At 35.8% G+C, this 23,864-nt stretch overlaps 1 protein-coding gene across 2 annotated transcripts in view; it reads right to left on the reverse strand.

Annotated features, from left to right (window-relative positions):
- The window catches only part of LOC134741503 (proton channel OtopLc-like), a 31,141-nt gene extending 7,777 nt beyond the window's left edge, over positions 1–23,364 (reverse strand). Inside the window, exons 1-9 of one of the 2 annotated variants that reach the window (XM_063674305.1) lie at positions 23,189–23,364; positions 20,534–20,634; positions 12,227–12,385; positions 11,479–11,643; positions 2,409–2,523; positions 2,173–2,275; positions 1,772–1,882; positions 423–877; positions 84–186 (exon numbers count right to left, since the gene is read on the reverse strand). In XM_063674305.1, the coding sequence (XP_063530375.1) occupies positions 84–186; positions 423–877; positions 1,772–1,882; positions 2,173–2,275; positions 2,409–2,523; positions 11,479–11,643; positions 12,227–12,385; positions 20,534–20,634; positions 23,189–23,257 (1,381 nt within the window). In that variant the 5' untranslated portion in view covers positions 23,258–23,364. Of the gene's footprint in view, positions 1–83; positions 187–422; positions 878–1,771; positions 1,883–2,172; positions 2,276–2,408; positions 2,524–11,478; positions 11,644–12,226; positions 12,386–20,533; positions 20,635–22,620; positions 22,862–23,188 lie in introns of those variants that run through there. The other variant, XM_063674306.1, reaches the window with a different exon arrangement.
- Positions 23,365–23,864: the final 500 nt, after the last annotated feature.

Consider the following 23,864-nt stretch of genomic DNA (forward strand, 5'->3'; position numbering starts at 1 on the left):
TAATTACGAGGAAATTACAACGATTGACAGTATTAAACAAATATAACATGACTTAAAAGCAATTAATTTATCTGTTTATATACCAAACTGCTGTAAAATTTTCTCAGGTGTCACAGAATTATTCCTTGATTTATTTTTTGTATTTATATGAAATTTCTTCTCAAAATCTTCGGGAGTGCATTTAACCTGAAATAGAGTTTGATTTGAAACTTTAACAACAAATATATGTAAGTATAATGTAAATTATAATATTTACTTTTGGCTTTGCCGTACTTGAAAAAAAAAATTGAGCAGTGGAAACCTGGAGAAGTAGGTGCTTAATTGTCTTGATAAAATATCTAAAAGCCGTTGGAAATCGGGTTGTATGTATTCATACTACACCCGGGATATCAAATTGTCATAAAATAAACAAATCCGTTTACCTCCTTCCACATTTCGTAAAGAATTACTGCCACGATCAGCGAATATTCGATCGTGCAAGGAAACAGGAACGGTGATGCATTTTGTAGCAACGCTCCCATAATATTAGCTCTTCGACAGGGTATTTCCAGAGTCCCGTTACCGTGCGTTCCATTCCCACGCGCCACCATCGCATGCTCCAGGTGATGTATCTCGTGCTTTGTCTCTTCCACTAGTACGTACAACCATTCGCACATATTAGTAGCTATCATGTGCATAAATCCAAATCGTTGTATCATTTTGTAAGTCCCGGATTCAATCTCTTTACTTGTAAGAAAGATGAACTGCATTTGCAGCAGAGTTAGCGCCATACGGAGAGCCGGTGTGAAGACAGATAGCACAGTTCGGCAATCGTCAGTCATTTCAAAATACTCTCCGAACTCTAAACCGCTATACACCATGGAACCGATGCCGAATGCTGTGGAATACAATTATTATACATATTATTATCATCATCATCATCATCATCATCATATCAGCCCTTTATCGCCCACTGCTGAGCATAGGCCTCTCTTCCAGTACGCCACTTGTCCCGGTCCTGAGCTAATCTCATCCAGAAGTGACCCGCAATCTTCCGGATGTCGTCCACCCAACGAGCCGATGGACGCCAGGGGCTTCTTTCATTCGAAAGCGGCCACCATTCCGTTAACATTTTAGTCCACCTGCCATCACTCTGCCTAGCAACATATTATTATACACCCTCCTTAGTCTTGAAGACCTTATAATCTCTTAAAAACATAGGAACCTAATTTTAATTTTAATTTCTATTTCAAAAACAGAACTATAGCTTTTGGGTCTAAGGAGTTTAACACAATTTAGAAACCTCAATATCATTTTTGAAGACCTTTCCATAGATACCCCACACGTATGGGTTTGATAAAAAAAATCTTTTTGAGTTTTAGTTCTAAGTATGGGGAACCCGCAAAATTTATTGTTTTTTTTTCCATTTTTGTGTGAAAATCTCAATGCGGTTCACAGAATACATCTATTTACCAAGTTTCAACAGTATCTTATAGTTTCGGAAAAAAGTGGCTGTGACATACGGACGGACAGACGGACAGACGGACAGATGGACAGACGGACAGACGGACAGACGGACAGACGGACAGACGGACAGACAGACAGACAGACAGACAGACAGACATGACGAATCCATAAGGGTTCCGTTTTTTGCCATTTGGCTACGGAATCCTAAAAACCGCATCATGATCCGTTGCGTAGTTTTAAAGCTCTAAGCATACAAAGGGACAGACGGACAGACAGCGGTAAGCGACTTTGTTATATACTATGTATGATGGTTTATTTTGTTTACCAATGGCACCAAGCCTCAAGTAAAAACTGCCGTAGCGCGATATAGTTTCCTTGTGCTTGGGTTTTTCACTTGTCCCCGGTTTTGCATTTTTGTCTTTCTCCTCAGTTTCCTCTGGAAATATATAAGTTAATTAGATCTATACAGTCATTAAAGAACATGTGTAGAGATTTTTTGTAAAACATTTATGCGAATAGAATCGCCGAGAACGCTAGTAGAATGCAAACTAAAGAAGGTAATATTCATTGCGGCTGTAATTATGCAAACAAGATGTGATTTTAATGTCGTATTTTGTTTAACTAAAGCGGGTAATTACCAAAGCGTTTATTTTCTTTTCTCCTAAATAAAAGCAAAGCTCTCAAGTGGCATATTATACGACTCGTGCTAACTCTATGTATACTTACCATAGTCATGAATAATTATATTAACTGCCTTCTGACGCATCAGGTTCGCGTATTGAAAAACGACGAAAATAACTGAGACTAGATACAGATATAAATAGAATCCCTGTAACAAAATAAGATTATATGTCAAAAAAACAGATAGAAAAACAGTTAGTACACCTACGTTAAGAAGGTACCTATTATTGAATTAGCGAAAGTTTCTGGTTAATTTACCGGGATGGTCGTGTGACTTCTACCTGATAATATGCGTCAGGAACTCCGTTAGCGATGACTTCAGTGATCGGGAATGCGAGGCCCAGCACCACCAGTAGTTTAGCGTACAGTGCGGACAGCGCTTTACTCAAAGCCTCGCTGTAAACCATAATAGTACATTATGATACAAGTGTGCTACGTTAGTCATTACACACGAGGCGACATCGCGCAATAAGAAAGCCGATGTGGGTAATGACCAATGCACACGCGTTTCATACGTTTTTCAACACACTTGCGGGGAAAAAACAAAACTTATAAATTAGATTTTTTTTGTCAAAACAGTAAAAGTACAATTTTCAAAACGGTGGCTTAGAGTTTTAACATCGAATAATTGCACCAAAGTGTGCTGGGCTTGTAGGCACTTATCGCCAGTTAATTGAAGTAAGCTACCAACACGTTTTCCAAGAAAGGCTGGGCGTTTTTGCTGATTTTCCATTGTATATAAGTTTCATATGCCGCCAATTATTTTTCACCCGAATTTGATGGTAAAAGGCTATCGTTACGGCTCTTGTCTTTATTAGTATTACTGGCACCGTCAATTTTATTGTGTTCTTCATTTTCAATGCTTGAAAATTATATTTTCGTCAATATATAAACTAAAAACCTGCAAAACTACTTATTAACCGACTTCAAGTTTTTTTTTAAAATGTTTGTTACTCCATAACTCCGTCATTTCTGGACACATACAGATTGTCCCGTTTTTGTCAAAAAGCAGTTCTGATGATGGGATCAATGAGGAATCGAAGGAACTCCTCAAATGTTAAAGGCATACATATAGTGATTTTAGTATTTTCATCAACAAATCAAGCACTTACATTTAAAAAAAGTGACATTTGATGAAGTGGAACTGCTGATGATGATCAGAACGGAACTCTTCAATGACGCATAGTTCACGTTTGGCGATTTGACCTCTTGGTTATGTTTGTTAAGCAAGTTAGGTTTTCAAGAAACATTTTTGTCAAGCTCGAGTTCTGATGATGGGATCCATGAGGAATCGAGGGAACTCCTCAATTGTGAAAGGCATACATATAGAGATTTTTGTATTTTTATCAACAAATCCAGCATTTCCATTTTAAAAAGTGACATTTGATAAAGTGGAACTGCTGATGATGATCAGAATGGAACTCTTTAATGACGCATAGTTTACGTTTGGCGATTTGTCCTCTTCTTTATGTTTGTTAAGCAACTTAAGTTTTTAAGACATATTTTTGTCAAGCTCGAGTTCTGATGATGAGACCCACGAGGAACCGAGGGAACTCCTCAAATGTGAAAGGCATACATATAGTGATTTTTGTATTTTTATCAACAAATCCAGCATTTACATTAAAAAAAGTGACATTTGATGAAGTGGAACTGCTGATGATGATCAAAATGGAACTCTTCAATGACACATATTTCACGTTGGGCGATTTGTTCTCTTCCTTATGGACCCAGACCCAAACTTGGACCCGGACTCGGACCCGGACCCGGGTCTGGACATGGATCCCAACTCGGACCCGGACCCGGACCGAACTCTGACCCAAACTTGGACCCGGACAGCCGGACACGGATCCGGACTCGTATCCGGACCCAGACCCGGATCCGGAAATGCTACTAGAAAAGTGGGTTAGGTGGGTGGGTGCATTTTGAACTGCGATTCTCACAGAACAGAACTGCTATCAGAAAAGTAGGTTAGGTTAGGTTAGAACTGCGACCCTTACAAAAACGAAATGCTACTAGAAAAATGGGCGGTTTTACCTCCTTTTCTATATAATTAGGCAAAAGATGCTGTCTTTTTCATTTCATTGTCTGGAATCTAAGAGTGCACCATCAACAATAAGTGAACTTTCAGCGGCATCCCCCATTGAAGTCGGTTTTTTTTCTTAAAAATTATTCCAATTTTATGACAAATACGGAAAATGTCTGGCGCGTTATTTTTTTTTACGCTCCATGCGCGCGCAATGCAAAGGCGCGAACGAAATCGAGAAACAGCCAATTAAAAAAATGTAAAAAAGCGAATATTTTCGTTTTTCTTACCGACGGATTGAGATAAAATCGATAAAATGTTATGTTTATTCATTAATGTAATTTACGAGATAATTTAATCTATAAATTATGTTTGGTGAGATAATACCTCTTTGAATTAACATTTGAAACTAATAGTTGGTTAAAAAAATGTATTACTCGACCAAATTAAGAAGGCTCCGTTTCCATGCGTATTATTAGTAATCAGTTACCTTCTTATCTTAGTGGGATTATATAATGAAAAAGCACGAGTGTTTTAACATACTGAAAAAGCACGCGTGTTTATCTAGGATTATGAGCCAAAAATCGGTGGAATAAAAACGTCGTTTTGAGCAAGTGTGTTGAAAAAGTGCATTAATCTCACTCAGCTGTGGTGGTCTATTTAAAAGCAAGTCAAAAAATAATTCCTAAAATAATTTGATTTGTTCCCTAGTTGCGTAATAGTTATTTACGATACAAGTGCGGAACAGAGGAAATTCGAAACGAGTGGCGATAAATTAAAACACGACCGCAGGGAGTGTTTTAAATCGACACGAGTTGCGAATTACCTATTCGCACGTGTATCGTACAACGTTTTACAGTACGTATGGCCTTTTAAACTTTCGACATATGCACGAAAAGTGCTATTTGACGCACTAGTGCGAGAAAGTAGCACCATATGTACTGTAATAGTACATTATGATACAAGTGTGCTAAGTTGGTCATTACACACGAGGCGATATTGTGCGCGCGAGCTGTAAGCGAGCGCGCAATAAGAAAGCCGATGTGTGTAATGACCAATGCACACGCGTTTCATACGACGTTTTTCAACACACTTGCGAGAAAAAAAAAGATACTCATATTAATCAAATTTTGATAGTTAAAACAGTTAGTATTGTGTGTTGCATCTGTCATACTCGTACCAAAGTACTGCCGGCCGCCCTTCGCCCCGGCCGGGCCGCGCACCGCGCAGGCGGTCGGGCGCGCGGCGCGCCGGTTCCCGCCAGTCCGACCAATTAAAGAAGGCTCCCTTTCCATGCATATTATTAGCAATCAGTTACCTTCTTAACTCAGTCGGATAATATAATGAAAAAGCACGAGTGGAATAATACACTGAAAGAGCACGCGTGTTTAATATCTAGGATTGTTAGCATTTCATAGTCACAATTAATTATTAAAATATTTATTTTAAATTTCTGTATATTTTGATAAACAGTGTTAAGACTGTTTATCAAAATATATTCATTTAATTAATAGCGGAAGTGAGTATTTGACATTTCGAGCTGGCTCCCGATTGGTCGTACACATTTTAAATCGTAACGCTTCCGGTGAAGCAAGATGGCGTCAAATGGCACTACGATTGGGAGGCAGAACGAGGGAGACTACGAACGAATGTATATCGAGTTGTCATATTGTAATAGCCAAACGTTGTGATTAGAGGTTAAGTTACTTGATTATGTCGGAGTGTACGTAAATACAAAGCTTGCTGGATCATCGGATTGTTTTATTAAACTGACCTTAACAGGATTATGAGCCAAAAATCGGTGGAATAAAAACGTCGTTTTGAGCAAGTGTGTTAAAAATACATATTCTTATTCATCTCAGTTTTTGTTACATCATTATCATATTGTGTTCGGTTCAGTTTTACGCTAAATTAAGCGTGTAATGTTTCTGACGCTCTCCCGCACGCATTTTATAGGCCACTGCGCTTAGGGGTAAAACAAAATAGTGATATGTGCTGGAGTAATTATATTGCTGTGACATTATTTTCTTTACGCGAATACCTATATATAATTTCGTTTCCATATTTTACAATGTTCGCTGGTTGGAAAGTTTCCAAAGCTTTGCGTCGCTGTCTATTAATACAAAAGGGTGTGCTTTTGAATGGCGTTGACGCGTCATGGATGCCGGACTAGCCGGAGTGTTGCCTGTGTGGGTGAAATAGTAGGTGTATAATAGGAGACGTGATGCTCTTGTAATGTTTGTATTGTTTTGGTTAAACCAGAGTTAAACATACCAGCAAGTGCGTTGTGTAACATATTTAGTGTTCCGTGCAAAACTTTGTTTTGACAAACGGAAGACTTATAGGATCACTTCGGTCTTGCAAATCAGTTAAATGCGTTTTTCTCAGAGACCATTTGACGTAGATACCTAAAATTTGAAACAGTTATAGCAATTACCACCTCTAATATTGTAAATAAGTCAAAAAAATCGATTATTTCTTATTTTAGAGGGAAATTTAGGGGGTTGAGAGGGGTAAGCAGATTTTTTATTTCATTTGTAAGAATCGTGTGGGGTATTTATCATTGGAAAGCTTGAAAAAAAATTTAGTCAATGGACTGATTTTGACTTCATTTAAGACCGCAGTAGTTTCGATAAAAAATGCATTTAAAGTTGCAAGTTTTCGTACAAAAAGATTCGCCTCTGTCCTGGGGATTTTCGCAAAAACTTTAGCTAACAGGCAGCTAATCAGACAATAACCAACTAAAACGAGCATGACGACGGGGGGAAAATTATCAGGATAACCTTACCTTTACTAGTTTTTTGACGGCAGCCTTATCTTAGGTTACTTATTGAATCAGTACTTAGTAACTCTGTACTTTACAATGGTTACCTATTACCTTAAATAAACAACCTTGTTCGAATAGAAATAAGTTCACAAACCGATAGCTTAAGTAGTTCTCGAGATATTTAGCAATGTGACAGACAGACAGACAGATAGACGGACAGAGTCGCACTATAAGGGTTTCTTTTGTACCTTTTTGGTGCGGAACCCTAAAATCATGGCCATACGTCTATTACTTTAATTAAGTATAGATTATGCAAATTTGTCTTGTCCTTTTGGTTTCCTCGTATTCGATATGAAAAATAGATTGTTTAACTCGGGTGAAAGGCACCAAGCATCATTTCATCCCTTTGTTAACAATCTTCTGTTGTTATACTAATAGCTACAGTTTAGCCTATTGTGACGGAAGGGTAACTACGGAACCGGGCCGGTTTATTTTTTTATTCTCCTGTTACTGGCTTGGTTTTCCAGACTATATTTTAAGCGTCGATTCTCTGTAAAGCTGATTCATTTTGAAAATGAAACTAATTCGAGGACTTCGAGGTGTTAGCAGCTCTAGAGAGGTGTTGCGGTCGCAGAGCGTCAGTCGGTGGCGATGGCGGTGGGTGACGCGGGCTCGTGGCCGTCACGTGCAACGTGCACCAACCACACGTGCCTTAATTTATGATCCCACTTTAATTAGTGTTTGCTCGAGTTCTTCGTGTAGTTTATTCACTGAAAGAAATGTTTGAACAACAGTAACAATTTATTTTGTTACTACTAACACAAAACTTGGGACTTGCAAACTATATGTTACACCGGTCTACACGTTTTAGGATATTTATCAAGGAATATTTCTTATTTACTTAAGTTTTTAAATTACTCAACGAGCTCGGATAATTATTTTTTTAAGTGTTGGGACAAGATCTATAGAGCATTCTCGTCAGGAATTAAGGCGCTTCGCGCAGTTTTTGGCCAAAAACTGTTACTTTCTAAATGGGTCAACAAAAAATTATGAAAAAATATATATGCATCTACTCTATCCACAACAATTGTAACATTTGACTTTTTTCCTGAAATATATAGTTTCACCGAAAAAATAATAATACGACAGGCCGTTTTGCGGCTAACTTTGCTTATATCTACTAAACGGCTTAATCGATTAAAATTATTTTTAAACTAACAAAAATGTTTTAACAGGTTCTACAAATACAACGTAGCTTTTGTAAATCAATAAATATTTTTTAAAGAAATCGAACGTTTTTCCACATATAATGCGTATGCAGCCTGAAAATGGCGTGACCGGCAGTCGTGTGCCAGCTTTGAGACGAGGAGGTGGTGTCGCTTGTCGCTCCGTGCCTTCTTTGGACTATGTTCGCTTGTGCATAGCCCAAGTGCTATAATATCGGAGTTATTGTGGTCAAAGAATAAATAACTGCATAGCGCTGATTTGGTTGTACCGCGCATTAGCGAGAGCAAAACGGTGTTTCGCAGTCTATTATTACGAATGTAATGCTAATATCCGTATATATTATACTATAATATACGTGTTTGAGAAAACTTTATTTGAAAAAAAAAAAAAAAATCTATCAGACATATTATAATGTCATTCAAGTTTTACGTTTTGAATAATGTTCCATTCCATCTCGAAACAATAAATAATTGATTTAACATACGCTACCTATTACCTATAACGTTGTATGCATGTATAAACATGAAACATTTTTTTGTAGTTTTTTAATTTTAATCGATTACGAAATAGCAAAAGGGTCTATCGCATTTTTATTTACGGAAAAACTTACTATTAAGCCTGTCACAGAACAGACGGAGCGATAATCCAAAGAGACACGGCCGTATCATCCTTTTCTCAAAGCCACTCAGGCCATTTTTAACGTCCTGTAATTTTATTTAAACATAATAAGTGTATCAGACTATTATATGACTATATTTTAGTACTTCAGTGTCTAAGTTCGCTACAAAAAAATCATGAACATAAATTCAAAAGTTTCTCATCGGAAATCGAATTACTTATACTCAGCATTTTTATAGGAAAGCTATCAGGTTATTTAGTATCATTTCAAAGCTTATTAAGTCTTCCTCAAATTGAGTACAAAAAAAACATATGTTATCGCTAGATTTTTTATAAAAAATAGTTTGTATAAGAAATGTCTTCTAAATGGGTAAACAAAAAATTATGAAAAAAAATAAATATATGAATATTTATTTATTGTTCAACAATTATAACATTTAACTTTTTTCCTAGTATTTATAGTTTTACGTTATTTTTAGTAAACGGCTAAATCAATTAAAGTTATCAGCTGACGTCCACAGGGGTTCATCATACATAGCTGTTAACCACTAAAAAAATACTGCAAAGCGCGCCACTGATTTGGTTGTGGCGCGCTTGTAATATAATGATGAAATTCCCACGTAATGTTTGAGAAAACTTCGAACTTCGAAAAATAACACATTTATGTGGTAGGTAGTATATGTAGGTAATATAGGTACTTTAATTTTATAAGTTAACTATTAATGGCATTATTTATATTTATTTATTACGGATAAAAAAACTATATAAAATAAACGCACTGTACGCCTCAATTTAGTACATACCAAGCTTTAGCTATAAATCTTAATCTGTCGATTTGACTTAGGTATTTATTTGTAAGAAACAGATAAAACACAAATTAACTAATTGAGGCTTGTAAAGTGTAATGCATAAGGGAATAATAATTTTTATTATAATTTACGACCTCCACTAAACGCATGATCTACTCATACTCAAACAACAAAATATCTGCAAAAGATACACAAATACGAGGTATAGCGCCAAATGCCGCGCGCCTCTGGGCTGTAGCTTATTCTTTGAACCTCGTTGGGGTGCCGCGACTGCCGCGAGACGAAATTCACGTACCATTGCAGTGAGCGGGGTGCGGGTACAGAGACGCTGAGACGCTCAAGGCCAAATAAGCGAGTATCGTCTTAAGCAAACTACCTACAACGTGAGCAGTGTCGTTTTCAGGACAGTACATTAGGGGTAGGAAAAACATTAAGTAGATAGGAGTAGGTATAAGACCGTAGAGAATGGCCACACACACACACACACACACACACACACACAACCGCCAGTGGTGAATAGACATGAAACTGTCACCGCTATATTTAATTCAGAGTTCTTATCTACCAGTTTATCTACATACTATTTTTACTTTTATGTGTTTATGTCACCGGAAATGTATGTATGTATATAATTACAAAGCTATTTGGGAAATGTATAAAATAGTGTTTCAAAGATTTGGTTTGAGTTTCCTGGGAAATGTGTACATTTCCTAGGAATTGTATGAAGTTCCGATATTCTACTAGAAAAAGCACCTATAACACGAATGCTTTCTGTGAATAAAATACGTTAATAAACTGCACAATTGCACACAACAAAATGTTGCCAGAAAAGTAGGTATATAGGTAAGTAGGTAGGTAGGTTAGATTAGAACTGCAGCCACCACGAAAACGATTGTTGCTATTTAGTATACTACGTTAGGTTAGAACTGCGACCCCACGATAACGAATTGTTGCCAGAAACCTTGAATTTAATACATTTCCAATTGCTATTTAGGGAATGTATAGATTTCCTAGGAAATGTGTCGAATATAATTTATTTCACACATTTCCGGGCGATTTTAGGAATTATATACATTTCCTAGGAATTGTATACAATGACGGATTACACACATTTCCGTTGACATATAGACATTGTTTTATTATTCGTTCCGTAATAAGTTCTATCTATTCAACAACAGTAGCTATTAGGTACTAAGTTTTGAAAAGTAGTTTCTCCGACAACAGTTTTCATCTCACCTTCGGTTATCTCGTGCATGCGAAAGCCATATTCTGCACGGAGTTGTAGTTTTTCAGAATGTAACAATATCCTAATTAGGACGATACTAAGTTATTCCTATAAGTTACTCAGTCTACACTGAAACATCCTTTCAATACTTTTAGAAAGTAATATTCCAAAGAGTGATATCGTAGAAATTACTTTTCTTTTCATGTTATATGCGTCCTAGTAGCAGAAACGTATATGTAGAAGTCCTTGATGTCATTAAACATACATGATGTAACATTAGGGCAGTAGCAGCGCGATGTTAGCGGCCATAGCGTTGACTAAAGGTTGTCGCACACGTAACCGCTGGGCACCGGACCGGCGCATCCTCAACTCGAGCCGTCCAGTCCAGTATTCTTTGTAAGAAATTCCATACTGTAACGCACACATACATCGTCCAGGCTAGGCGATGCTGTTCCGATGGCGATATGTGTGCGTTACAGTATGGAATTTCTTACAAAAAATACTGGACGGTTCGAGTTGAGGCGGCGCCGGTCCGGTGCCGAGCGGTTACGTTTGGGACAATGACGCTATCGCTAGCCCTAATAACGACAGTTACTTCTCGGCATCTCGGCAACTAAACGCACGCTCCGAGTATCGGCGCCGAGCGTGCGTTTCGTGACCTTCGGGTTAGTGTGATGCTTACTGTCCCATGATCTCTGCAGCTGAAGGTGGCGGCTCTTGGGTGGTGGAGGCCATGGAGGCGCGCGACTGGGGCGACAGCTCCGACAGGAAGCGGCGCTGCGTCGCGGCGCACAGAGCTAGCGCTTGCGACGGCCGGCGGAACGCCGCGATGATTGCGGACGGTCGCCTACAGACATACATTAACTAACTATATTTGAGACATAAACATGCAAAAAACAGACTCTTCTGATTGAGAATGTTAAGGATGCTTTGGAGGACATTTATTCTTGTTGTCACTTATATCAGGTAAAGTTGCCCCCGCTGTAGTTTTGGTCTGTATGAATATTCTCGAAGCAGGACGTTGAATGTTTAAGACTTTTATGAGCCTTAGCTAAGGCTGGGAATTCAATTCGTTAAGTTAAGTTAAAGTATTAGGTAAGTTCTGTTTTCTGTATTTTAACTTTTTTTCGTTTGTTCAGATAATTGTGTGTTGAGCACACAGTTTACCCGAACGCCCTTGACGCCGCGTAGAGTATGGCGGTGCTGGTAATAATTTGGTTAGTTTTGCAATAAGAAAGCTATAAAAATTGTGATAGAAATTGTGATATACCGAAAATTACCAAGAAATAAAAAAAATATAATAAGGAATTAGTATTAGTCTAAAACTAGGATTAAATATAATCGACTCCAACATTTGGTGTATTCTCATAGGATATGCCATGTAGATGTTAATGAAAGCTAGAAGAATAGATAAAAAAATATGGTGGTACCTGGTGTTGAGATTGGCAGCGACCTTGGCGTCTATGTCGCTGGACATCCTGCGGCTGTTGGGCTGCGAGTGCGCCTGCACGAGCGGCTCCGACGCCGGGTTAAGCATGGCGTGCGTGCGCTCGCGCAGCCGCTGGATGTCCGAGTATGAGGACTCGTCGCTGTGAAATACAAATATCATAACACATTTTTTTTACTTTCTTTGTTTCGCTGAGACGCCAATCTCATGACGGAGACCGAGGTTTAGTTCCAAAATTGACGTGAATACAATGCAATAAATTACAATCAAAGAGAGTAGATATTATAGAGCGTTATTGTCATAGTAAATTTTGTAGTCACAGTAAATTTACTGTAAAGTGAAAATGTATAAATATATATATATATATATATATATACAGGGTGTCCCTAGTCATTGCGCACAGCCGAAATGTACACATGCATTAGGGTATTTAGAAACAGTATACTAAGGGTCCATATTGGCTCACATAACATTACTTGTCATATTATTTTTCATAATAACGCTTTTTGATCATAATGATCATTTGTCATAATTTTTTTGCGTACAAATTTGTTGTATATAAATTTGTATTACCAAAATCATTGCTCATAATTATCTGTAGGCAGATTTTTTTAACAACATAATGTCATTTCCAACTATTCGTCACGACTCATAATGGTTTTTATAATAAACTTATTAATTATAAACTTAAATTGTATAAGTATTTGAAAGCATAACATATAAAGTATGGGTGTATTGGAACGTACACAGCCCGCCAAGGAGTCGACGAAGCGCCGCTTCGCGGGGCTCCTTTTTCCGCTCTGAGGAACACAAGAAACCTAACACTCCTCCTCGCTTCGCTCGTCGTCGTACCTATCCCGACTCTGGCACTGTATTTCTTTTTTGATAGCAAGTTTCATGTGGTGTGGATGCAAGATACCTGACAGTTTATAAATAAAACCAGGTAAAGTTTAAAATAAATATTATATAAAATTTTATTACTTAAAATCGTTATGTTAAAAAATAAATATGATATAAAATTGTATTATTTAAAATCGTTATATTAAAAGAATATATGAAAATTAACATTAGTATTACAGATATTTATTATGATTGACATTATTAACGAATGATTTGGTGTTACGATAGTTATGCGCAAAGACAAGTTATAAGTAATGATCATTATGATATAAAATTATATAACAAACATTTTCGGACTTCCAATAATCGAAGTCGCAATTTTATGTGAACTTTGGCGCACCCGTATACTAAGTATCATAACAACCGGTGTAGCGGTTACGAAGAAATTTACAAATTACGATTTTTTACTTTGGAGCAGCCTGTATGTGTTAGTAGCTAAGCTGAGGTAATAAATAGTATGAAACCTTCTCCGACCTTTTTGATTATCTTTTTTATTTATGACACTAATACGATCCTGATATTTGACAAATGTCATCATTGCCACACATTTTCTAACAAATTGTCAAAAGCACTGCCAATGATTAATACAGTATGTTTCTTTACAATGCATGTGCTCGAAAAGTGCGTTTCCTACGGAGCCATATCATGCGGAAAGTACTACTTTTCCGCACTAGTGCTTTTTGTTTTAAATTTTTTTGTACAGTACATATGGTGCTATTTTCTCGCACTAGTGCGGAAAAGAGCACTTTTCGTGCATAATGTCGAAAGTTTAAAGGGCCATATGTACTGTAAAACGTTCGATACACGTGCAAATAGGTAATTTGCAACTCGTGTCGATTTAAAACACTCCTTTTAATAATTAAACTTATTTGCCATGATATGTTTTTTTTATTTACTCGCACAATGCATAGGAAAACATTGTATGATACACGTGCGTAAAGATGATTACCGACTCGTATTCCTTTATAGACTCGCTCGCTTTGCTCGCTCGTGAATAAAATTCCACTCGTCGGAAATCATACACTTTCCGCACTTGTTGCATTTTGTTGTCGATTATAGGAAATAACTTTTGTTTAAAAATTTATTTTTTTATCTTTTGTTCTAATTAAAAAAATATTAACGTTAGAGCATTCCTGAGAAGGAACCCTACGTGGGATTTCAGGGTTTGTCCAATGGCTAAGGTCACCCTGTATATATGTATTGATATACAGATAAATGATTTTTATTTTATTTATTATTTTTATATGACTTGGACCCATGTTCAACGCTATCTAACCGAGAATAGGCCAAAGGTGTGGCGCCATCTAGTCGTGAATGACTTTTTCTTGATTTCCGTGGCACGTTGTTTCCTTGGACTTTATTCGTCTTATACGGAGTTACTACAACACAAACAATTGCAATTGTAGTCTTTGCTACAATTAACAACTAGTGACTTCCTGTTTCTTTCATAATACTTTTGTTGAATCTTTATCTAAACTCTCAGTACGTTTTGTTCTTTTATATTACGGTAAGCGATTAAAATTTGATATTACATGGATTTGTTGTAAACTTTCCATTCTGCCATAAATCACGATACTTTTACCAGTTTTACCTAAATTGTTAATTGAAAGTACCCTCAAGAAATACACACTACAAAGTTAACAATCTATTAAGTATTTATGAATACTGTAGTTTTTGACAGAAATCGAAAAAGACCAAATGATAAACTGGATATAAACGAAATGTGCAACTATTGTATCTAACGAATGTAGTTGTAGATATAATATACATATATAAATATATCTGCGATATAATAATCTTTTGTTCTGGTTCACGCTAATTTTTTTAACCTCGACGTAGAACACAAGTAGTGTCATCAAGAGGATAGTGGACGACCGCGTCTCATATTGACTTTGTGGAAAATATTTCTACATAATTTATTGTATATTTGAGCATCCCTTCGATTGACTTTGTTCGTTTTTTTATTATTTTAAAAGGAGAAAAAAAAAATTCATACTAATTTTTAAAGTACTCTTAGAATAATTAATAAATCGAAAATAATAGGAAAATAGTTCAGATCCGGAAACCGCTTTCAACTTTTAGTATGTTGTTGGGCATGGTACTGAGTCTCTAAAACTGCCGGGAGACAGCGGCGCCGGCCATTTACTTCAGCGGAATGACGTCATCCAAATGACTCCCGCCTCGTTGCGAATATTGCATATTGTACCCCAACTATGCATTGCACATACACGTGTGGGGTATGAAATGAAAGCCAATTAAATGTTCTATATTTTATTTATACACTGTGTACCAAAATATACAAAGAAATCAAAATGATGTAAAAAAGATATTAGATTATTTGGGTTTTACAACCAAACCAAAAGTCGGATCTTAATGTAATGTTATATAACATTAAAGATGACGTCTCAAACCTCACACTGATACCATCAAAATCTGACCAAAAATTAGGAAATTATGCATCAAAATGTAGGTATTAGCTAGAACAAATACATTAAAGTTTAAAAAATCCGAATTGGTCATTATCAGGTCATTATGTGCTTGTAAATAGTATGTAGCAATATGACTTAGATTCTAAAACTGCCGGGAGACCATCTCTATTGTCCCTGACTGACAAATAATGACGTCATACAGATAATCACTATATATATATTTATTTATTTATTTGTGTTATATTATTTATTAATCTAAATTTTAAATGTCCTATATGTACTGTCTGCTTAATGTATGTGTAATTTCCTGTTCCTCTAATTAATTCGTGCACTACCTGTTTAAAATTTTTTTTTGTTCTTTATATCCTGCTACCCTAAGGTTGTCTGGAAAAGATCGCTTACAGCGATAAGAACGCCTGTTGTTACCTTTATTTACATTGTAAATCTGTTTTAAAAATTTTTTTCTTTGTGGTGCCATAAATAATATTTATTATTATTAATATCACTGCCGAAATTCGCAAAATGTAAATTATAGCTATACCATGAGTCACACATCCACGTGTGCTACATGTAATGAAAAGTTGTTAAATGTATTATGATATATTTATGTTTGCAAGAAAAATGTATGGTTTAAAAGCTATAAACAAAGAAATACCACCTTTTATGAAAAAAATAGTTGTATGTCAAATTTATAGCTAAACTAATAAAGTTTATAAAATATTGCGTATAATTTTACAAAAACAGTTATTCAGGTTTAGGGGTTTAGGTTTAGGTTACCGCTTAAATTTTAAATTTCCATCAAAAACTAAGAAAGTTATGCAAAAAGAACTAAAGCGCACCAACAATTCTACCTATACCTATAACGGGCTCATATTATGCAAAGTAATGTTCTTTCCCGATAATTAGGACTGTACTTTGCATAATATGAGCCCGTCGTAGGTAGAAATATTTTGCGAATTTCGGCAGTGATTATCTGTATGACGTCATTATTTGTCAGTCAGGGACAATAGAGATGGTCTCCCGGCAGTTTTAGAATCCATGTCATATTGCTAATAACATACTAGAAGCATAAGTGGATTAACCTGAAAATGACCAATTTGGATTTTTTAAACATGAATGCATTTGTTCTAGCAAATACCTACATTTTGATGCATAATTTCCTAATTTGTGTTCAGATTTTGATTTTTTTGGTGTCAGTGTGAGGTTTGAGATGTCATTGACATCTTTAATGTTATGATACATTACTTTAAGGTCCGACTTTTGGTTTGGTTGTAAAACCCAAATAATCGAATATTTTTTTACATCATTTTGATTTCTTTGTAAATTGCTCTTAAACGTTGTATATTTTGGTACACAGTGTATAAATAAAATATAGAACATTTAATTGGCTTTCATTTAATACCCCACACGTGTATGTGCAATGTATAGTACGGGTGCAATATGCAATATTCGCACCGAGGCGGCAGTCATTCCGCTGAAGTAGATGGCCGGCGCCGCTGTCTCCCGACAGTTTTGGAGAACGGTTTTGGTTGTTAATAGTACCATGCCCAAAAACATACTAAAATTTGGTAGCGGTTTCCGGATCTGAACTATATACACCAAATAGCATAAAATAAAAATATTTTACACTATGTTAACATCCAAAGAGAGAGGGAAACGGGGACTACGTTTGTATGGAGAAGCGGTCGTTTCGTCCCTTTCGTCTTAAGTCCTTTGAATATCGTTCAAAACCTAGGAGGATATAACCAAATGGAGTAGCCATTAAGGCGTTCCCCTCTGTCGAAAATAGTCGGCCAATGGTCATACACAATGTATGGACTAACTTTTATCTTTATGACGACCGGTCTGGCCTAGTGGGTAGTGACCCTGCCTGTGAAGCCGATGGTCCTGGGTTCGAATCCCGGTAAGGGCATTTATTTGTGTGATCATCACCCTGTGATGAGCACAGATATTTGTTCCTGAGTCATAGGTGTTTTCTATGTATTTAAGTATTTATATATTATATATATCGTTGTCTGAGTACCCATAACACAAGCCTCCTTGGGCTTACCGTGGGACTTAGTTCAATCTGTGTAAGAAAGTCCTATAATATTTATTTATTTATCTGACATGGCTATTTTGACGTTACGTATACATTTGACGTTCCCTTCCCCCGCAAAAATCGGCAGACTTTTTTGTACAGAAAACTACAGACGTGGCGTCTCCGTTTGGTTATATATATCCTCCTAGTTCAAAACAAAAGCGTAATTTGGTAATATTATTTACACGAAAATCCGCCGGTTTTCACGTATATGTTAGATGTTTAGAAAAATAACGACCGTGGTAAGGCCCATCTTAAAATGATAAACATAACGGATTATAAGTATTTAATAAAAAGACGAAATCGCAGAATGCGATTGTGTGAAAAGAGTGTGAGCGCGGCAGACAGCGTGACGAGGCCAACAAAGAGGTCTATCAAACGTCATAAATATTTTCCAAGTTTGGCTCGATGCTAGACGAAATTGAAATCCACAAAAAACTAAAAATTTAAATTATTCATGGGTAACTGAATTGTTTGTTTATACATTTAATAGTTATGCAAAGCGTAAACGTATATCTAAAGCTTATTATAGCATGAATGATAAAACACCGTGGGATTAAGTGTGACTGGAAATCATTATTTACTTATTATGTGATCATAAATATGAAATTGATATTTCAATGTTTATATTACTTTTGTTATGTTTTTGTTTGTCTAGGAACTTTGTAGATTAACATCTCTATAAGAACAATCAATAAATCGCTCTGATAAATAGACTAAGATGATATTTCTATAAGACGATTTAAAAGTGCTTGTTGCTAAGGCCTACTTGATTAAATAATATTTTGACTGATTTTGAATTTCAAAAAAAATGTGTAACACCCTCTGACTTCTGAGCCGCGCGAGCAAAACAATAAAAAAAGAACTATAGCTAAGTAAATACTTTCCACAAAAAATATTTTGAAAACGATCGGTTGAGCTCCAGAGGCACTTTTATTTTATCATGATTGAGTTTCAAGGCAAATGGAACTCCATATACCTATAGGTACCGTATTTTTTTATTTCCGTTAATTTTAAAGGTGCATTCCTGAGTAACTTACTCAAAGATACTATTCTAATTAACTCAATTTCGGAGATAATCAATTATTGTGCCATTTTCAACCAAAAGGGTACTTATTGTCGCTTGTCAGTAAGGCGCTATTTCCATATAGCTTCAATTAGAAATCAACCTTATGCCAACCAATGTGGTACCTTTTTGGTTGAAAACGTCACATATCATTTCATAAGTTGTCCCCAATACAGACAGTTAGAAAGGTTTAGATATTGAATCTAAGCGTTTTTCCGGTCCCAGCTAGGTAAAATGCTTGAAGCAAGCATTTTACCTTTAAGACTTACATCGTATCTTCAGAAGTATCAGAAAAATCCTGTAAATTCAATATTTAAAGGACTGTATGCTGAAGTATGGCAGTACTTCAACGGAATAACTTTGAGCACAAAATCTTCAAAATATGCATCTGTCCGCCGGAAATGTCTTTCTGAGCTTTCTATCCCCGCCTCGCCACACTCTACTTTGAATATCAAATCATAATATAAGTATTTGAACCTATTTTATACTTGTTTAAATAAAGTATGCGAAATGTTTGCGTTAAATTTCAAATGATAGATATCTTTCATAAGTTACGAGGTACCTGTGAAGCTTAAGGAGCTTAAGAGATAAAAGAACGCGATTAATACAAAGAGGTGCAATTTAAAAAGAAACTTTAATTAAATGGTTTGATATCTCGGGCGTATTTATGACGACCAGCGGCGCGATCGCAGCACTGTCTGCCACCTCGACGTTTCATTTCCACGTTTTGAAATAAAAAGAATGCCTCTATCCGGAATCTAACAATGAACACTGCCTGTATTCACAGTCGTGTCAAAGGAGGATGCTTTTGGTTTTATTCATTTATAGTAATTAAATGGAAACATTATCATTGCAAAGTGTATTGGTAATTCTTTTTACACTCAGGTTGTATTTTTTTTTATAACGGGTAGTAAAAATAAATCGATTGCCACCACATTCATCAAAATAGTTACAGTAGTCTCCATGTTGAACACACACAATAAAATAGTGGAAGCCGCTCGACCCCAATTTCAAAGAAAAACCGAAATTCGTGTACAGGTTAGCCGTTTGGCTCACGCATACTAGAGGTCAAAACACAAGTTTTGACCCGCAGTTCCTAAAAAAAATCCCTTAGGAGGGGATTGCTGAAATATTAATTTTTTGTACGGCAAAAAATATTTTTTTTCAAAAACCTATCGTGTGTGGTATCATACGAAAGGGCTTTTTGAGGCGATTCTCATAATATACCACATATTTACATTTGAGCCATTTAAAAAAAATTAAAACATTAAACTAAGGGAATTTTTTTTAGGAACTGCGGGTCGAAACTTGTTTTGACCTCTAGTATGCGTGTGCCAAACGGCTAACCTGTACATCGATTTGCGGTTTTTTTATGCGAACGGCTTACACTAAAAGACATACTTACACAGATTGCTAAAATATTAACAAATTAAGTTAATAATCCCTTTTGCCGCAGTTGGTTATAAATACATTTATATGGCATAGTCAATTAAATGGCACGTATTTAATCAGGTAGGTAGTAGAAAATAGATACTAAAATTAAGTAAGTAGTTTAAGCTTTACAAACATATATCAATATGAGTACAGCTATTAATTTACTATAGGCAGGTAGTTACCAAGTAATTTCGCCATTTTGAAAGATTTCTTGTTCATCATCACCATTTCAAGCAGACGAAGTTACGGGCAGAAGCTACACAAGTACACACATATATTCATATATGTAATACGACAAGATATGGACATCAAATGTATAAAAACCATTAACCAATCACAAACTAAAGGTAAAAGCATTATAATATATGGTATAGATTTTACCTGTCATTGTCGTTTTCCTCTTGTACGGTGTCCATGTCGGTGACGGTGACGCTGGGACGCTCTCCGGGCTCGGCTAGGGGTCCCCGTCTGCCTGGATTCATCTAAAACACACCATCATTAGGTACCTACTGATGTACTTTACACAGGCACAGTCAGCAACAGAAGTACCTGGCTAATGAAATACATAACTGAACAATAAAGTTGTATTCCTTTAATTGATAATTCCTTGCCCGCTCAGCTACTTTTGCTGCTGACTGTCTTAGTAGTAGTAATCACTTTATTGTACAAAACACAGGTTTACAAAACTAAATTACAATAATGGAAGTACAAAGGCGAACTTATCCCTATAAGGGATCTCTTCCAGCTAACCTTCGAGTAGATGAGTGGAAAACTATAGCCAGGTCAGACAAACAAAAACAGGATGTACAAATTAATATTTAAAAAAGTAAACTATTTAACATAAAATACAGAAATAAAAACTGACTGACGCTACGCGTGACTGTACGCTATGTCGACCCTCATGTTGTTAACCAAAGCCAAGTTTTGAAGAATTTTATACACATACCGATGTCATACACAAATAAAAAAACCGGCAGAGCATGTCGGGCCATGCTCAGTGTAGGGTTCCGTAGTTACCCTACCGTCATAAATTCATAATAGGCTGAACTGGAGCTATTAGTATAGAATATTGTTAAAGAAGGGATGAAATGATGCTTGGTGCCTTTCATTGTTTAATTCGACAATGTACTTTTCACATCGAATACGAGGAAACCAAAAACAGAAGGCTTATAATCAGTACCTACTTAATTATTTTAATTAAAACAAAAAACGTATGGCCATGAGTTTTTCCTTAGAACTTACTTTCAATCGGAGACTGCATGTCTGGTCATAATAATCCATAGCGAAAAACATTAAATTGCAATATTTATGAAAAAACACATATTTGAGTAAACTGCAGTCATTTAAAAATTATTTGTTTATTAATATATGAAAATCAGAGGGATTGCCTCTTACTTTTAAATTTTTTACTTTTTCGTTCTAAAACTGCCAATAGTCAACGGCATTAATAATTTTTCATTTTCATTTTAATTTTTTTCATTTTCATTAGTCATTCAGCCAATGAAACTGTACCTGTGTACCCTACTGTAAACGTACTGTAGATAACTGTGGTTGTGTAAAAACGGCTAAAGTGATCATGTTCGCTATAGTTTTTATTTAATTTCTTACTTAAGCTCTCTAAGCTAATCGTAGATGTAAGTTCTACGATTTTTTCATATTTTTTTTTGGACCCATGGTTCAAAACACGTTCAAAAGTTATAGGGGGAGGGGACACATTGTTTTCCTTTCGGAGCGATTATTTCCGAAAATATTAACTATCAAAAATTTTTTTGTTGAAGACCTGTATTCGTTTTGATAGACCTATCCAACGATACCCTATATTGTAGGCTTGAAGCGAAAAAAAAATACACCCCCACTTTACGTGTAGTAGAGGTACCTTTTTTTTCAGATTTTATTGTTTGACTGTCGCATTTTTTTTTTCACGGAGCAAAGCCTCGGACAGACGGAAAGATAGACAGACGGACATGGCGAAACTATAAGGGTTCCTAGTTGACTTACGGAACCCTAAAAAACGTCACCTACAACGGCGATTAGTATTTACTACCACTAATTCAAATTAAATGGACTATATCAATACAACTCCTTTAACAAATTTAAAATAAAAGGATCTAAATATCTATTAAATATCTTCAGCCCCATACAAAATCTGTTATGATCAAAATCAAAATAATATTATCCTGGCTAAATTATACATGAAAGGAATCCCATAATATTTTCAGTGTTCGTTGGAACGGATAGCACATCATTTAACCGCACAAAAAGGCATTTGTTTTTGTTAAAGATATATATGTTCTTACCACGACTGTGACAACGGGCCGTGACTGTGACTAGTTTCTCTCTGAATTAAAATAATCATATAATCCGAGTATGATAATATAAATCTTAATAGACTTAATATTTTGCGAAAGTTAATGAAGTAGGACAAAACACTTACCCTAAGTAATCAATTTATAAATGTACCTACTAACCTGTCAATTAAAAACCGGGTAGATTTTTCCTGGAATATTTTCTCATTGCCCGGATTGCCCTAATCTTCAGCAATATACAGTAGCGCTGAGCGTAATTGAATTGACAGGGCACATCCAAATTGCCTCCAGCTAAGGTTTTTTATTTTATTTTTCTATTATTTTTTCCTTTTAACTTTAACGTGTACACAGGAAAACGTTTTCATTGGCTTGGATATTACAAGAAAAATCAGTTTAACGAGCTGTAAAGTGTACAAGATCAAGTAGCGGCGGGCTGCAGAGCGACACTGCATGACATACTTAGTCCATTTGTTTACCGAGATACCGTATTAAGCACGCACGCTGACTGAACATATGTAGGCACGTCATTAATCCTCTATTTTATACTTGCATCGCGACTCAAGATGCTATAACAAGATGATAATGCTTAAGCATAAAACAATTGAAACGTCAGGAAAGTAGTATTTCCTACGTAGAACCTATACCTATTTAAACACATTTATAAAAAAATACAAAGATATCGTAGGTTCTAATCTAATCGTAGGTTCAATATTATAAAAAAGCCACTCACAGGCTCATAACTTAGGTGGAGGACAGTTCGCGGCTGGTCAAGGTATGAGACGTGGCGCGGAATGGTCATGCCGGCCCGTCACGCGTCTCGGCAGGTTTCCGAAACTACTTTTATATGAAACAAAACTCCCAGACAGTATCTGCGGAGGTTCTGTCCCGCTCCAAGTATAGAACATAACTGTTTGTCTTTGACTTCACCGCCATGAGCAACTCATTGTCTACGTGGATGGCTAATGGGACAAAATATCGAAATATTATGGAAATTGTTATCGTCCTCGGAAACTATAGTGTGGTTGAATACAAATAAATATAGACAAAGTGTTACATTATTTGTTATTACTTTTTACGTAAAATTATTTCAATATCGTAAAATAAAAATTTTTAGGGTCCCGTATTTTGTATTAAAAAAACTGATTTGTTATAAAATAAGACTTGCCCTCTTTATTTTATAAATAATTATGTATACTGTACCACGTTTCAAAATAAAAACAAAAACTAATCCTTAAAATTCCTGTTTTAAAAAATTATCACAAAGTATTTAAAGATAAATAAAAAAAAAACAGAACAGTCCTACTAAAATAAAACTATTTTTCGCTTTGTTATCTGTTCATTTTAGTTCTTTAACTAAAACTATTTAAAACATCATCCAGTTCAATACGCGAAAAATCTAATAAAAA

Source organism: Cydia strobilella, chromosome 5, assembly GCF_947568885.1.
Source record: "Cydia strobilella chromosome 5, ilCydStro3.1, whole genome shotgun sequence".
NCBI classification, from domain to species: Eukaryota; Metazoa; Arthropoda; class Insecta; order Lepidoptera; family Tortricidae; genus Cydia; species Cydia strobilella.